This window comes from Phocoena sinus, chromosome 1 (assembly GCF_008692025.1).
Source record: "Phocoena sinus isolate mPhoSin1 chromosome 1, mPhoSin1.pri, whole genome shotgun sequence".
NCBI classification, from domain to species: domain Eukaryota; kingdom Metazoa; phylum Chordata; class Mammalia; order Artiodactyla; family Phocoenidae; genus Phocoena; species Phocoena sinus.
The window spans coordinates 15,957,101-15,973,347 of record NC_045763.1 but is presented as its reverse complement, the minus strand read 5'-3'; the positions used below and the strand labels follow the sequence as shown (position 1 = coordinate 15,973,347).

Genomic DNA, 16,247 nt, shown 5'->3' with positions numbered 1-16,247 from the left:
CAGCCCTGCCGCCCAGGCTGGCAGAGCCTGCTGAAGCCTGGGTGAGGGCCCAGGTAAGAACCGCACAAGCAAGGGGTCTTAACCTGTGAGGATTTGGACTCTTAGCAGGATGAAGACCGCTACAGGCTGATGCTCAGTCGGAGTGACAGTGAAAACATCGCCAGTAACTACTTCCGGCCCAAGCGGGCCACCCAGATCCTCAGTGCGGATCCCATGAAGAGCCTCGGTGAGTACCGTGCCCACCTCCTGTCCTCCAGGCCCTCCCTGAGAGCTCTGGAGGATTTGGAGTCACACAGGCCTGGGTCAGAAGCCCCTTTCCCTCTCTGAGCCTCAGTTTCCTCAGCTGTAAACTGAGGGGGATATGCCTTCTCCTCAGGGTCAGGTGAGATGAGGTGGGAAGTGCTCAGTACACGGCCTCCCCTTTCCTCCCCCACTCTGTCCATCTCCCGGTGGGGAGGTGCTGAGTTGGATCCTGTGTCTCCCCGACACGCAGAAGGTCCTCAGCACACAGCTTGGGCCCCGGCCTGGAGTTGTCTGGGACTTGGTCAGTTGCCACCAGCTTCCTCAGTTGCCAGTACGGTGACTTTCTCCCACTGAGCCAAGTGGGGGCAAACAGGACCACAAAAGCAAAACACACTTTTACGAGCAAGAATCGAAAACCACTTTGTTCCTCTGCTTTTAAAACTAAAATCGAAGACCACAGAGCTTCTAATAAAATACCAATAAAAAGCAAATCTCAGTTCTACACAGAGGTTATTTGAGAGACAGAATGGGTGGAGTTGAGGAATAAGGAGGGAAAAGCTGGACAGGAAAGAAACTGACATCAGTTGAGTAGTTGGCATCATGCCCATGTTGCAGGTGAGGAAACTGAGGCTCGGCGAGAAGTGGCTCCCTAGGGTTATACTTCCAGGAAGTGGTGGAGCAGGGATGTGAACCAGGCTTGTGTGGCTTGACAGTCCAGGCTGCCTCAGCCTGAGGCTTTAAAACTCCATGCTCCCAGCCCAGACCCTTTGGATGCAGATGTAGTGCTGGGTCCGAGGCCTCAACCACAGCAGCTTCTCAGAGCCTGGGGTCCCAGCTGCGGGACCAGGGCCTCTGGCTGGGTAGGGGGTGGACCAGACTTTGCACCCCGCACTCCCCGCATGGAGTCTTTTCTCTCCATCCTCTGCGCTCCTGGCTCACCAGTGCTTCTGTCCTGCTTCTCCACAGCATATCGCAGCTCGCCGCCAGGCCTCAGCTCCCCACTTGGCAACAGCTCTGCCATCCCACCCACCCAGGCCCCTGAAATGCCCCAGCCTCGGCCCTTCCGCCTTGAGTCCCTTGACATCCCCTTCACCAAGGCCAGGCGTAAGAAAAGCAAAAGCAGCTTTGGCGGTGAGCCTCTGTGAACACATTGCCTGCTGCTGCCCTGCCTTTGGGCTCTGTGAGACTGCCAGGCCCTTCCGGGGCAGGCCCAGCTAGGTCTCCTCCCACCTGCCCCCCACAGTACTGGGGGCACCCGAGGGGGCCCTGGCCCTGGGAAAGCACTGTCCCCTCCCTGCTACCCAGAGAGCCCACGCTGCCCAGGGCATGAGCTCCTCGGAGACTGGACCATCCTTGGAGAGACCTGCTCCGGCTCTCCACGCCACGTCAGCGTTTTCATCTGCCCTCCACTGTGCCCACCAGCATTGTCCTGTGCCTCCATGGGCTCAGAAACCTCAGCTCAGCCTCAAGGCCTTCACTAGCAGCCCGATTGAGTGGGACAGTGACTTCCGCATGGGTCAAGCTCAATGTCTTGGCGATGGAAAATTGTGCCTCCATCTACTAGGCCCCGCTTGGTGAGGAAGCCCTGAGGGACGGGCACAGGAGTCCTGGAGCAGCTGTTCCCACACTGCCTACGCTCAGCTGGTCTGCGGCGCAGAGGCCACTCCACGTTAAGCTGCCCTAATAAACTGCCTTTAGCTGCTGAACTGCCCTTCTCTGATCCTCTGATAGCATCACTGGGGCCCCTCGCTGCCGCTGCCTGGTCTTCATGGGGAAGCTCTTTCTGGAGCAGGGATTCTTAACTGCCTGTAGGCTCCAGGGTCTCTGCAATCCCCTGTAATTGTGAGTATAAGTGCATTTTTTCTGGGGACAGCATGTGAATGTGAACTGTTGTTAGATTCTCGAAGGATCTGTGCCTCAGGAAAGCAGAGTCCTTGTTCTGGAAAATAGAGGCCACATCTTGCTGAGGCCCAGAGAAGACCCAGGTCTTGATGGCCCTCAGGGGCTGTCCTGGAACTGCGTGTCCTAACATGGCCAGAAATGAATCCAGGCCACCCCAGCTGCCTAAGACAGACCCGTCCCCTTGCCCATTGTATCCCAGGCCTGCCCTGTGGGAAGGGCCCACAATCTGAGGGAAAAGTCTTGGCCTTTGGTGCTATCCTAAGCCTCATTTCACGCTGAGCCTCATCTGTGAAATGGGGATACCAACCTCACAGGGTCATCGTGAAGGTTAAATGAGATAGTGTGTAAAGTTCCCGGTGCATAGCAGGTGCTCCGTGTTAGTCCCCCTAAATCCTCCCCCTCCATATTTTGTATTAATTACTGTGATACCTGCCACAAGCCACATGTCTGGGCCAAGGAGCTCACGCCCTGAAGCTAGGGTGGAAGGTGATTAGGAAACTTCGGAGATCAGTCTAAGGGAAGTCAGCACGCGGTGCACACCTTGAGCGAGAGGATGTAAGATCAGGTCTTTATGGGGAACAAGGTGCCCTTGTGAAGGGAGCAGCAGAGGGTAGGGCTACCATAAAGGATGGAGAAGATCCCGGGGCTTAAGATGGGAATGTGGGAAGAGGGTTCCTGGTGGAGGAGGCTGCATGAACAAAAGGCAGGAGGTGGGGAAGCTCAGGGTATGTTAAAGGTGGGAGAACTGTTCCGTGGAAGCCATGAGCAGGGATGGAGAAGCTGACGAGGCTGCCAAGATGAGTTTAGGTGGAGACCTGAGTAAATGGCCTTTGGGTGCCCCTGAGCTGTGGCAGACTGCTCAGCAACAGGCCGGCACCATCAGGTCTGAGCTTGGTGGATTGACGGGGCATTGTGTGCCGAAGGGCAGGAGGGCTGGGGTGAGAGGCTTAACTTTCCGTGCAGCCCTAACCTTCCATGCAGGGGATGGAGGTAGAATCCGTTAAGGAGATGCACAGAGCGAGACTTTTTGACTTTTGCCCCCGCATTCTTGGCTTGGTGGACAAGTATAAGAGGTCAGAAAAGAACAGCTACCTTCTCTCTCCACAGTTACCTTCACCATTTGCCCTGGGATTGTGTTTGGGACCCAGAGAATAGCTGAAGTCTTGTGGTAGCTTTTACTTAGAGCCGTGGTGGGACTGAGGCAGGTCTGAGGTGAGCAGGTTGCCCCTGTGTCAGTTTAGAAGGGGCGGGAGCCAGCAGTACTGAGTGGAGGCTCAGCCTGGCTCTGCACGAAGTGCTTCAAAACCCGCCCTAGTCCTCCCACGAGCCAAGGCTGTTCCAAAGGCACACCGATAAGTAGGAGAGCTGGGCCTACTATTGCCAGCCTAGGACAGTGGCCAGGAGACCAGGGAAATGCCCAGGTAACAGGGCTAGTGAGAGACGGGGCTTCGAAATGAACTCAGCTAGAGATTTTGAATGGTAGGCCAGTCCGTCGCCCATCCACACTGACTCCAGTGTGGTCCAACAGGCGGGGGAGGACAGGCCCGCGCCAAGGCCCTGGGCCCCTGAGCAGCAGGACAAATTCCCCACCCCCTCCGCGGTCCCTGATCTTTTTCCAACCACTTTCTCCCTGGAAACAGTGGGGCTGGGGCCTTGTTCCTAGTCGAATCTGTCCTGGGCCAGTGAAGACCGAGGAGGTGGCCCGAGTTGACGCCGCCACTGCCCCAGATCCTGTCCTGAACGCGACGGCCCAGACCAGGACGACTAGGTTGAAGAGGCGGGACGCACACTTCTGTCCCAAGCTCCGGCGGGAAGCGGGTTCTGGGCGCTAGGCGGAAGCCCGGGATGGGCGGAACCCCGGGATGGGCGGAACCAAGGGGCTAGTAACCCTGTTGATTGGTCGCGGCAGCAGAGCTGTCTCTCTAGGATTGAGCCTTTTCCTTTGGAGAGGCGGAGCCGCGTGCCCCTTCCACCAATAGGATTCAGAGTATCCGCCTCCTACGGTTCACTTCCGGCCGCGCTCCCCGCCCCTCACCATCCGAGCAGCGGCTCCGAACGCCCAGCCCCGACGTACTCGGATCACTTCCGGGTTATCTCCCCGACCACGGGCCGCGATTGGGCGACTGTGGAAGAAGCACTTCCGGTGTCCAGGTGCTTGGGTTCTTTGGCAGGAGCAGGAAGATGGGGCTCGGCGCCGCGGTCCGTGCTTGGTCCATCTTGTGGCTGCTGCTGCCCTTGCTTGGCCTGGTCGGCGCCAGCGGTCCCCGCACCTTGGTGCTGCTGGACAACCTCAACCTGCGGGAGACGCATTCGCTTTTCTTCCGGAGCCTGAAGGGTGAGACTGGGGTCCGAGGGGGCGGCAGGTGAAAGTCTGGGGTTGGAAAGGTCCCCAAGCCCGAGGACATTGGCTGCCCTCCCTCCCACTCGTTTTCCATGAGCTGGCTGTCCAGGTCTGACCTGCCTCTAGTGGGGCGGGAGGGTGGGGACGGAGAACGGTCATGATCTCTGCAGCGGTGGTTTCCCTTTGCGTCCCCGTCTGCCTCAGCTCGCTGTTTTCTTCTCCAGATCGGGGCTTTGTACTCACATTCAAGACCGCAGATGACCCCAGCCTGTCCCTCATTAAGTACGGGGAGTTCCTCTATGACAATCTCATCATCTTCTCCCCTTCGGTAGAAGGTAAGGGCTGCCGGTCGCTCCCAGAACTGGGAGCCCAGGACTGATTTATCCCTTTCTTCAGGATCTTGGGCATGTTCTGGGATGGGGTGAGTCGCCAGCCCTGGGCGCTGTTGCCAACAGAGAAGAGGAAAATGTTTACTTCTAATCTGGGCTTAGGAGAGGACATCTTCTTTCCAAAAGACACAGCTGAGGATTGTGGGATCAAGTGTTGTTGCAGACCATAGAACTCCGGGCTCGGGATTCCCTGGTGGTGAGGACTCTGTGCACTTTCACGGCCGAGGGTGCGGGTTCAATCCCTGGTCGGGGAACTAAGAGCCCACAAGACGCCCGGTGAGGCAAAAAAACCCCCCCAAAACCCCTCCTGGCTCTGCTACTTAGGGAAGGGAGTTTTCTCTGTTAAAGGGCCTGATAAGAAGCATGGACACTCCCCCCCCCCCCCCGCCCCCACCATTGGGTTTGCCTGTGTGGAAAGAGGAAATGGCGTGCTATAAATATGGTTTGCTGTTAAGGGGCACTGATGGTAGTTGATCCTAAGAATTCAGATGGAGTCATAGTTAGGCTGAAAAGAACCTTTAGTGATTACCTAGTCTTACCCCCTGTTTGAGGCTGGGTGGATATGTCCAGGGCTTAGCAGAAGGCTGGTTGTTGATCAGAATGAACATCTTCACTAGATTTTCCAGTTGACATTCCTGTGATAGAGAGCTTACTATCTTACGAGGCAACCCACTCCACCACTGGACAACTCTGTTAAGAAGTTCTTATGTTAAACTGGAATTTGTCTCCCACTTCCTGCTTTGTTTATTTGGGGGCAGGGAGGGAAAGGGTTTCTGATGCTCCCCAGGGCCTTAGAGAATAGGTCTAATGCTTATTTTGCTTACAGACATAGCCTTCCCATAATCAGGGCCCATTCAGTTGTTTCTTCTCCAGACTAAATATCCCCAGTTCCTTTGGCTGTTTCCCTTTTGTCGTGCTTTTGTGAGCATCCCAGTCGTTCTCTTCTTTAGTGGCTTCAGTTTATCTTTTTCTCAGAGGACACAAGTTGTCCCTGTCCGGGGTAAGACGGTACTGCCATCTCTTCCTTCAGCTGATGAAGCTTAGGAAGGCTTTCACTTCACCGGCATCGACTTTATTCTCTGTGGTTTGTGTGAGACGGGGTTCTGCCAAATCCCTGACGTATTTTCCCCAAGTTCCCTTTACTTATCGAGCTGCCCCCACCTCCCCTGCAGCACGTGCCTTTGGAATTGGCTTTTTGGAGGCAAGTGTAGTTGAACCAGTTAAAATCTTCAAGTCACTAGGCAGGCGAATGGAGCCTTTAGCAGATAATTGGCGTTTGCCAGGTTGCTGCGGTGGTGGAACTCTGAGATTGGAGCCTGCCCTTGAGGAGTTTTTCAGTCTGTCTGTGAGGAAGTAAAAATAAATAAAAATAAGGACTTGAAAGGAGTTACCAAACCACGTGTCGGGATGTCCAAGACGGAGTGGAGGGGCCGCCCAGGTTGTGCTCGGGAGTGTCTCTGAGAGGCAGGGAAGCAGTGGCAGGTAGATTGGGAGGAGGCTGAGGTAGGCTGCTGTTGGTGGGAGAAACGGCAGAGCCTAAAAAACTGCTTCACAGATCGCAGGCAATTCCATTCTCCCTTCATGATTTTTACCATTTTCCATATCGTTTGTGCTAATAAAGTTTTTCTTCAAATTGACCTGCTTTAAAAAAAACAACACTAAAATACCAGTTTAAAAGGAAACTAGTAATGAACCCATTATCACCACTGCAAATGGAAAGCCAGTGCCATCATTTGCAGTCAGTAGTGGGTACCTGTAAATAGAATGAATGCAGTGCTGTCAAGTTCTAGCTGATTCTCAGTCTGCTGAAGGCTTTGGGCCCGAGGCGTCCTCTTAAAAGAGGAGGTGAGCTAGTTTAGAGAAGCGTTAAGACCAGTATTGGACTGTGATCATTCTCTTTGATCGAGAAGGCTGGAAAAATAATTGGAAGGGGAACAATGTCTCTGAGACGCAGTGCTATTTGAAGCCCTGCCCCACATCTGTTGTCACCCTGTCTGCCCTGCAGGGTGGGGAACGTTGTCGTAGGAAACCCTCCTGGGCGCCCGGGGAGGAGGCTACCGTGCTGGGGGCTGGGTTCAGGGTAAGAGTTTGGCCCCCACTCTGAGGGCCCTCCTGTGCTACCACCGTGGTCCCCTTAGGTGTGAGGACGCCGGCCTGGTTTCTGTCTCCGTGTGGAGATCGGTGGGTTCTTTGCCCTCTCTGGGATCCGGAAGCTCCCAAGGCACATGCAGTAACGGCTACAGGAGAAGGATCCTTCGCACATCCTCTGCACCCAGGAAACACTGGGTTGTTTTACACATGGGGAAACGGGCTCAGAAAGGTGAAGGGATTGCCTGGATCGAAGCCCGGGTATCTCAATTTCATAGCCTGTGTTACTATGCTAGAGTTTCAACGGCAACACTCTTGACGTTTTGGGCTGGACAATTCTGTGTTGTGGGCGCTGTCCCGGGCCCCTACGCATCAGACGGCAGTAGCCTCCTTCCCCCTCGTGACGAGAAACATCTCCGGGCATTGCTCTGAGCAACACAGTCGCCTGGCTTGGGAACCACTGTGCTGCGCCACGAAGCTGTCTTTGTGCTGTTGAGGATCTGCCTGGCCTCTCTGGAGGAGGGTGGATGGGGCTTAGCATGCTGTGAGGGGTTGAGTCTGCACACACAAGATGTTCCGTCTATCTGACGGAAAGGCACGACGCTTTTAGTTTTTTCTCCTGAAAATTACCCCTCAGAAAAGAGGGCCGTTCTCCTATTCAGATCTTCACAAGTTATGTCGTGGACTCATTTCTAACTGCCCGGTGGATGTAATGGACAGACTTCTGTGTCCAGTCCCAGTAAATGGTACCTGCAACCTTCCAGTTGCTCAGGCCAGAAATCTTGGGGGGTTGTCCTTAGTGCCTCTCTCCCTCTCACACCTCACATCAGGCTTGGCCTTCAGAATGCAGGTGTAGGCCCATCCCTCCTCCCCATTTCCCCTCCCCACCTCCCCCTCCACCCCTGTGGTCCAGTCACCACCCTTCACCGCCTGGGTGATCGCAGTGGCCTCCTAACCCATGACTCTGCTTCCACCCTCACGCCCTGTACCCGATTCCCCACCTAGCTGCCAGAACCATCCTTTAAAGATACAAACAGATTACGTTGGTCTCCTGCTCAAAGCCCTCCAGTGGCTCCTCCACGTGGCCATTGTCGTCACGGGGTCTACAGAGCCTGCAGGAACCGGCCTGCTCTGCTGCTTCTCGCCGCTTTGCTCTCTCCAGTGGAGACCTGCTCCCCGCCTCGGGGACCTCGCCCCTGTCCTTCCCGCTGCCTGGGATGCTCGCGCCCGCATCTGCCCAGCTTGCTCTCGCACCTGCTCAAAGGCACTGTGCTTTCCCCAGGGCTTCCCTGATCAGCGTGCACATATTACAGCCCCTCTCCCCCCTTTATTTTTCTTCTCAGCACACAGGAAATAATTTTCATGTAATGGATAAGTGAATTACTAAGCACTGCTGCCATTACTTTATGTTGAACGTCAGGGCGCACTTCGGGGAAGACTCAGGAGCCTGCAGTAGCCCCACTCAGTGCTAGTTCTGGATGCTTGCGGCTGTCCCAGCTGATTGACCAAAAAGGGTTATGCTCTCACAATTACAGGTGCTGGAAATTAGTGCACCTTTTTGGTGACCACTTTAAAACGGTATGTGAAGTGGTCCTGTTATGGCCGTCCTGGATCTAAATCTGTAGGATTAATAGGGAAAAACGTCTCATGTCAGGCAAAGGAGTCCTAGTGTCAAGTGACAGCATCGTCCTCAAATTCAAAAGGGCTGTTTCTCAGATGGCTTAGACGGAAGTGAAGTTGATGGGCCCTGGAAAACTGTTAGGTGACCCCAGAAGTGGCTCAGGTGAAGACAAAGATACTGATGTGAAAGGTGCAGGTGATAAGTTTGAATGAAATTGTTTCATGAGATGTGAGTGGGAAAATGTGACATTTCTAGATGAATAGTTTATGTGTGACTTGAAATATGTATGACTAACTTGACAGCTATAATTGGTAGGTGTTTGATTATTTCCTTCATACTTCTAAAGGTTTATGAATTTGAGTCATTATTTTTGGCTCTTCACACTGGGGAAGCTGGGAGAATTGCCCTGTGTCGGGGTGTGCATGGTAAAGGTCCCTCTCGTTTTGGGCCTCCAGAGGGTGCTATCCTGTGATTGACTGCGGCTGGTCTGCGGGCCACCTTCCCCGCCCAAATGTCAGAGGAGCAGTTAGAGGAACCTTCTGGGTCACGAGTCTGGTGATTCTTTCAGATTTCGGGGGAAATATCAACGTGGAGACCATCAGTACCTTTATCGACGGTGGAGGCCGTGTCCTGGTAGCTGCCAGCTCAGACATTGGTAAGTCTGACCTGGGAAGTTCTGGTGTTTTCCACCATTTCTCCAGGGAGCTTAGAAAGCTTTACAAATGGAAGCTGCCAAACTGGCACTCACGGAGGGGGGCCTCAGCCAGGGAGGGAGTGAGGGAACGCCAGTGCCATTTGGTCCCTCCTGTGCTTTCCTGTGACCAGAGCCCATGAGATGAGAAGTGGATCCTTTGAAGGACTGGGGTCCCTGTTTGTTTGTTTTTCCCTTCTCCTGTTTTTGTCTTTTTCCTTTGTTTCTTTCGTGTTGTTTTGGTGGCTCTTCTCTTATGAAAAGAAGGCAAGAGGGGAGGTTTGACAGATTATTTTTGTGTTTCTTACATCGGACATTTTCAAAGATACGTAGAAGCAGGGAGAGGAGAGTTCCGGTGTTCCGAATCCCATGTACTTACCACCCAGCTGCACCAGTGAACACCACTGACCAGTCTTGTTTCATTCCTTCTAGTGTTGATAACGTTTTTAAAACCATATTGGGTGGGGTTCTTGGTGGGGCGATGATGAGGAAGAGAGAGACCTCCTAAGCCCAGGCTCATCCAGATCAAGTTCGCCCGCGCCAGTTACTTTGCTTCCAAGGAGGTTTTTGCGCAGAACCAAGGTCACTGTGCTTGCGGAGGGAGAGGGCCAGGTGGTGGCACTTGTCAGTTCAGGCTCCGACTCGCGCAGGCAGAACACCGTGCTGTTGCCCAGGGGTCCAGTGGGCGCTGCGCCTGGCCTGCTGAAGCTGCAGGGCCCCGGGGCTGACTGGTAGAGAGCGGCTTGTGAGGACGCTAGGACGAGGGGCACTGCTTAGCCCAGGGCCCGCCTTAGGGTCAGTCAGGCATCTCTTGGGTCTGTACTGCAGGTGACCCTCTTCGAGAGCTGGGCAGTGAGTGTGGGATCGAATTTGACGAGGAGAAAACAGCTGTCATCGACCATCACAACTATGACATCTCAGACCTTGGCCAGGTAATCAGGCCTGTCACCTTCCAGGTTTCAGGCCCTAATAGCAAAGTTCAGCCTAGAAACCGGGAGGGCGTCCGGAGAGGCTCCGTGGCTCGGGGCGCCTTTTCCTGACCCCCATCTTCCCTCTGCCCCTGCAGCATACGCTCATCGTGGCCGACACGGAGAACCTGCTCAAGGCCCCGACCATCGTGGGGAAGTCGTCTCTGAATCCTGTCCTCTTTCGAGGTGTCGGGTGAGTGAGCAGCGAGAGGCCTGCAGAAACCCCGGGGGAAGAAGGGATCGCTTTCTTTTGTCAGGAAACTAGCCCAAACTTGTGACTGTTGGGGGCCTTTCCTTCCTCCAGAGGATGTGAATGAGATGAATATGTGACATTAAGAGTTAGGCTCCGTTGTGACAGCAAGAGGAGTGCTAGGTGATTGGCTGTTAGAAAGTAGGATTAATTCTTATGAAGAAATGGCTCCTGGAGGGCCCCAGGTCCTTTGGGCTGAGCCCTTGGGGTCCGGGCTGGCCCTTCTCTTGTCCTTCTCCAGGATGGTGGCCGACCCCGACAATCCTCTGGTGCTGGACATCCTGACAGGCGCTTCCACCTCCTACTCCTTCTTCCCCGATAAACCCATCACCCAGGTGAGGGGCCTTCGCCGCCGTGAGGCCTCCCGGCCCTGGGCCTGGTAGCAGAACACTTTTTGTTTGAAAACGAGAAGCAAGGAGAGCACCCTTCTCTGAGGCAATGAAATGAGAAGTTGCTGGGAGGGGGACGAGGGCAGCCACAGTGGGGTAGCGGGGTGGGTCTCAACTTCTGCCCTCAGCTGGGGCCCAGGCTGGCCCGAGGCCCCGCTGCTGGTCCCTCGCCCTGGCTCTCCTGGCTGACGGCCTCGTGTCGTTCCCAGTACCCCCACGCCGTGGGGAAGAACACCCTCCTCATCGCGGGGCTGCAGGCCAGGAACAACGCCCGGGTCATCTTCAGCGGCTCCCTCGACTTCTTCAGCGACGCCTTCTTCAACTCGGCGGTGCAGAAGGCCGCGCCCGGCTCCCAGAGGTAGACGCAGGGGGTGCTTAGGGGTGTGGCCTGGGTGGTAGGTCTGCGTGGATGGGGAAGAAGGAGGCTTTTAGCTAGAAGTGTCAGAGGCTACGTTATCTTCAGGTGCTTTTAAATTATTTGAAGACTTTATATTGTTGATGTTGGCAGTCCAGACTTTTCAGGATAGTGACGGCTTATCTGGAGATGTTTCGGTAATTGTGTATTTACTGTGCGGGTGACACCCAAAGCAACACCTCACACCTATCCTTCTGTGTTCCTGTTCACCAGCATCCCTAGATGTGTATGGCCTCTAGGCAGAAATTGGCTGTATGTGGTTTATCTTGGTGGATAGTGATTGGTTTACCAGGCACCCCTGGAAGGAAGCTGGTTCCAGCGCTCCAGCCTCTCCTGTTTCCCCTTCTGCAGGTATTCCCAGACAGGCAACTATGAGCTAGCTGTGGCCCTTTCCCGCTGGGTGTTCAAGGAGGAGGGTGTCCTACGTGTGGGGCCTGTGTCCCATCATCGGGTGGGCGAGACAGCCCCACCCAACGCCTACACTGTCACTGACCTAGTGGTAAGAGCTCCTTGGAGCGGGAGGGCCCCTGGGTTTTGGCCAAGTTGATTCCGCTCAAAAGCACTTACTGGACATTTCTGTGTTGGGCCTGAGGGGCCTAAACAAGGCTGAATAAGTTCATCTTCACTGTAGGAAAGTCCGTAGAGGTGCGGAGAGCCTGCCTAGTAAACCCACACCCTAACGGGCGGCCTTTGGGGGAGGTGTGCTTTTGCTGTGCGAATGCAGAGGTGGGAGGGGCTTTGCTGGTTCACTCTGCTAGGAGCGGAATTCACATGAGAAACCACATTTGAGTTGGGTCTTGAGGATGAATCTGTCAGGAAGAGAAGTAGGGAAAGGCGAGAGCAGTGAATATGGAAGCAGGGATGCCCAGGAGTGCCCGGTGCTTTCGGGAAGGGCGGTGTTTGGGTGCAGGCTTCCACGGGCTTGTAAAGGGGTGCAGGTACGAGTCGGGGGGGTGAGCCGGCTGGGTGGCGTCCTCCATCACTGTCCAGGGGCGGTGGGTGGGGCTTGCCCGGGTTTTCAGAACCCCTGGTGGTTCCTGCCAGACTCACTGTGGGGATTCAGTGCAGCTGAGGGCTGGGGGCGTCCCGCCAGTCCCCGGCCACCCCGGCTAACCGGCCTCTCGCCTCAGGAGTACAGCATCGTGATTGAGCAGCTCTCAGACGGCAAATGGGTCCCCTTTGATGGTGATGACATCCAGCTGGAGTTTGTCCGCATTGATCCTTTTGTGAGGACCTTCTTGAAGAGGAAAGGTGAGTGCAATTCTTGCAAGAGAAAACTCTGGGAAGCCTGTCCCTGCCTCGGGCCGGCTCTCGTGCGGCCAACAGACACCGTGGGAAGCCCCTCCTGGTTACGTGTCTCGGCTCTTCCCCAGCTGGCAAGTACAGCGTCCAGTTCAAGTTGCCTGACGTGTACGGCGTGTTCCAGTTCAAAGTGGATTACAACCGGCTAGGCTACACGCACTTGTACTCCTCCACTCAGGTAAGCCGGCTTGCAGCCCCGTCCCCAGCCAGCGCCGGCCCCACCTGGGCCTCCGCGTGGCCAGGGCCTGCCACCTCTGTCGTGTCGCAGGTGTCGGTGCGGCCCCTGCAGCACACGCAGTACGAGCGCTTCATCCCCTCGGCCTATCCCTACTACGCCAGCGCCTTCTCCATGATGGTGGGGCTCTTCATCTTCAGCGTCGTCTTCTTACACATGAAGGAGAAGGAGAAGTCTGACTGAGGGGCCAGCGCCCCAGACTCCTTTCAACAGACATGGAGGGTTTTTATAGGATTGCTTTTTCTCCCCTTTATGGTGGGTCTTTTTGGGGGGTTTTGTTTTTTTTAAAGCCATGGACAGTGGCACAGCTTACCTCAGCGGGAGATGGAACATTGAGTACCAAGGGGTGGGGGGGGTTAGGGAATAATTTCTATGTTTTTCCACCTTGAATGCTAAGTGTGTTTTCACATGTGAAGTCAACTCTCATTTCTAAAATAAAGAGAAACATCGCCCTCAAACTTCATCTGGCCCCCGTTGTGCTTTGCTGATGGTGTGGGTGCTGCTGAGAAATGACTGGATACAAAACAGTAAGTAAGTGGCCTTTTTTAGTTTTGCTGAAGACTGGAAATGACAGAGCTTCTAAACGTCAAGGGATAAAATAAGGTTAATAAAGGCCAGTGGGGAAATCACTGAAATTGGAAATCTAGGAAGTCAACAGTGCTTGACTTTATAACAGAATTATAGAACTGCTTGGTTGAAAAGAACCTTAAACTATGTTCGCCTTGCTTTAGGCAAGAGTTGTGTTCCTAAAAAGCATGTGTAAAGTTGTATGTAAAATCCCTTCCCCGTCATTGACCGTTTCTTGTCTTTGTGGCGTAAGAATCACTCTGAGCCGAGTATTCAGTTCCAGGCACAGACATGTTCTGCAGCTGGAAATATGCATTTAATTCTTCACAATTCCTGTAAGAAACACTAGTCAGAAGGGGAAAATTAGCAAGTTTAAAACACTGTACTGTTAATTCCCATTTCATCAGTCACGTGAGCTCCGCTAGACTCAATTCAGTAGCTGGACGAGCTCCATGGCGATGCTTCCTCCAGAGCACCCTCAGAGCTGTTCCAGGACGCGTGACTGAAGTGCAGAGGCTCCCACACCTCAGGCCTCACTTCAGCGTTTTTCACTCTGATACCTGCATACCCTGACCCGTGCGAACGTTTGCCTTAGCGCAGGTAACACGCAGACTCTAACGTGGAACGCAGGTCTGACCCGCCTCAGCTCGGCCTCACCTGCTCGATCACTAACTAACTTTTCAGAGGTCTGTGAAGATAGGACACGAGCTTAAGGTGGGACTTTTTGGTCAGCAGCTTACACCCGAGTAGCCCCTCGCCTGGTACAGCGGGCTCATTCCTTTGGATTTGTACGCAGAGAGCTAGTCACATTTTTAGCGCTGATACACAAAGGGGCCTGGTGATTAGCCAGCGTTTCTTTTTAGAGTTAGTTAGGCCCTCTGAATTCGTCTAGATGAGGGGTTGGCAAACTTGGCCTGTGGGTCAGTCTGGCCTGCTGCCTGTTTTTTGTAGGCCTGCAAGCTAAGAACAGTTTTTACGTTTAAGTGGCTGGAGACAATTGAGACTATTTAGTGACACGTGAAATCCAAATCTGTGTCCCTAAATGAAGCGTTATCGGGAAGCCGCCACACTGACTTGCTTACATATTTAAGGCTGCCTTTGCGCTGCAATGGGAGAGTTGAGTAGCTGCAACAGCCTGAGTACTGGCCCTCTACAGACGAAGTTTGCCGACCTCTATCCAGACCAGTTTCTTCATTTTAGAGGTAAGAGAACTTCAGTCCACACAGGTTATATGATGCATCAAAATCACACTGCTTGAGCGAGTCAGTAGCTAGACTGTGAACTCGAGCTGTTCCTTCCGCTTGCCAAACCCGAGGCCTTCTCTCTGGCTGACTGGCCCACCCTGCACCATCTTTTCTCCTGACCGACTCTCACACCCCTCACCTAGGAGCCCCTCCCTCAGCATTCACAGACCATCACGACACAGATACTGGAAGTTCTTTCAGTAATTCATTCACCAGCTACATCAGCTATCACAGGGCCGCCCTCCACGAGCAGAGGAGGAGGGCTGCCTGACTCAGCGCTTCATACTCCAGGTTGGCCAGGAATAACATCTTCATTTTTGTTTCCACACAGTTCTTCTCTGCAAGCCTGCTGGCCAGCAGAGTGGCCGCTGACTGTCGGAGGAGCCAGCCAATCATCTTGTCTGGTTTCAGGTCCTTCAGGGCTAGAGTGCGCTCACCCCAGAGGCTTAAATGAAGCAGGTTAGCGGCTACTCGGGCAGATGGCCTCTGTAACAGCAAGGGAAGCTGATGCTTAGCACACCTGTGACAAAGTCTTCACCCACAGCCTGCTTTGTTAACGCATACTCGTTGCAGGGCCTTCCCTTCTCTGACCCCGAGCAAATTCTTCTCCACCCTTCTCCCTCCTACAATGCCCTGCACTCACCTGACACACACTCCTGGCTTTTCCATGGGTACACATTGGTGGGGGGCGGGGGGCAGTGTGCATTGCTGGAAGAGCCTCCCCACCCTGGAAGGCCCAGGAGCCGTGTCTGGAGTGAGGGGAGTTGTCACGACTTAATGATGGGCAGCAGCGAGCACCTACCGTGACCGTGACCGTGACAGCCTGCCGCACACGGTGAGGGGTAAGTGGTAGGACAGGAGTTTGAGCCCTGGTCTGTCCAGGCTGTTGCCACTAAACATGCCACCTCAACCGGACCTGCCACTCCAATCCAGGTTTCAAATATGTTAGCCTTTGTAGTAATTTCACAATGTCCAGATCTCTTAGGAGACGTCATCACATCTGATTAGATCTCAGCTGATTCTTTAAGCTATCTTCATTAAACATTTCTTAAAACTGCATCTCTTTCCCTCTGAGTAACTTTAAGCAACTAAAATCAAGAGGAGTTGAACTGCTGGAATCCTGACTAATTTGGTGGCCAGCTCCCGTACTCCTATCTATACGCAAGTCTCCTATACTTGGCCTTTACCCTTGTAAGACAGAGGAGCCGCCTGTCACTCTAGTGCTTGCCCAACCCTGACCTTTTACTCTGGAACATGAACCGAGGTTTCCATCCACACAATCCCTGTAAAGCTGGGGATGGCCTCACCTTGCTGGCGTCTCGCTGGAGCAGCGACCTCACCAGCTGTCTCGCCTCCGGAGGCACCGACTCGGGCAGTGCTGGCAGCTGAGCTTCTTGGTAACTGCGGCTTTCAAGGTGGGCCCTGCTGCCCTGGCCGTAAAAGGGATTGGGGAGCCCGAAGATTTCGTAGGCGAGCGCTCCCACCGCCCAGGCATCAGCCTTGCTGTAGTCGATCACTGCCCGGGGGCCAGGGCAGGCTGTGGACACCTGCTCAGAAAGCAACCGGTGAGCACTCGTGCTGCTGGTACTTCTGAACTCTTCA

The 16,247-nt window shown here is 54.2% G+C and overlaps 3 protein-coding genes across 13 annotated transcripts in view; 2 read left to right on the top strand and 1 right to left on the bottom strand.

The window, feature by feature from the left end:
• Positions 1-4,195, top strand: part of KIF17 (kinesin family member 17) — a 51,063-nt gene extending 46,868 nt beyond the window's left edge. For 3 of the 7 annotated variants that reach the window (XM_032615472.1, XM_032615443.1, XM_032615414.1), the window contains 3 exons: positions 106-226; positions 1,210-2,085; positions 3,786-4,195. In XM_032615472.1, coding sequence (XP_032471363.1) covers positions 106-226; positions 1,210-1,388 — 300 coding nt within the window. In that variant the 3' untranslated portion in view covers positions 1,389-2,085; positions 3,786-4,195. Of the gene's footprint in view, positions 1-105; positions 1,173-1,209; positions 3,640-3,785 lie in introns of those variants that run through there. The other 4 variants (XM_032615452.1, XM_032615434.1, XM_032615424.1 and 1 more) reach the window with 3 other exon arrangements.
• Positions 4,181-13,297, top strand: DDOST (dolichyl-diphosphooligosaccharide--protein glycosyltransferase non-catalytic subunit). The gene is made up of 11 exons (XM_032615520.1): positions 4,181-4,480; positions 4,711-4,821; positions 9,153-9,239; positions 10,104-10,207; positions 10,342-10,436; positions 10,735-10,828; positions 11,092-11,240; positions 11,649-11,796; positions 12,428-12,548; positions 12,671-12,777; positions 12,868-13,297. Exons 1-11 carry the CDS (start codon positions 4,327-4,329, stop codon positions 13,015-13,017), a joined length of 1,320 nt encoding a protein of 439 aa, XP_032471411.1. The 5' UTR covers positions 4,181-4,326; the 3' UTR covers positions 13,018-13,297.
• Positions 13,298-13,673: 376 nt separating this feature from the next.
• The window catches only part of PINK1 (PTEN induced kinase 1), a 28,682-nt gene continuing 26,108 nt past the window's right edge, over positions 13,674-16,247 (bottom strand). For 2 of the 5 annotated variants that reach the window (XM_032615495.1, XM_032615486.1), the window contains exons 7-8: positions 15,953-16,192; positions 13,674-15,131 (exon numbers count right to left, since the gene is read on the bottom strand). In XM_032615495.1, the coding sequence (XP_032471386.1) occupies positions 14,874-15,131; positions 15,953-16,192 (498 nt within the window). In that variant the 3' untranslated portion in view covers positions 13,674-14,873. Of the gene's footprint in view, positions 15,132-15,288; positions 15,562-15,952; positions 16,193-16,247 lie in introns of all 5 variants that reach the window. The other 3 variants (XM_032615502.1, XR_004347263.1, XR_004347262.1) reach the window with 3 other exon arrangements.

Bases quoted from the DNA above. Each gene is read 5' to 3' on its own strand.
- DDOST (XM_032615520.1), top strand. From the start codon at position 4,327: ATGGGGCTCGGCGCCGCGGTCCGTGCTTGGTCCATCTTGTGGCTGCTG. The intron at 4,822-9,152 runs GTAAGGGCTGCC...TGATTCTTTCAG, and splicing joins CTTCTCCCCTTCGGTAGAAG to ATTTCGGGGGAAATATCAAC. The intron at 10,208-10,341 runs GTAATCAGGCCT...CTGCCCCTGCAG, and splicing joins ACATCTCAGACCTTGGCCAG to CATACGCTCATCGTGGCCGA.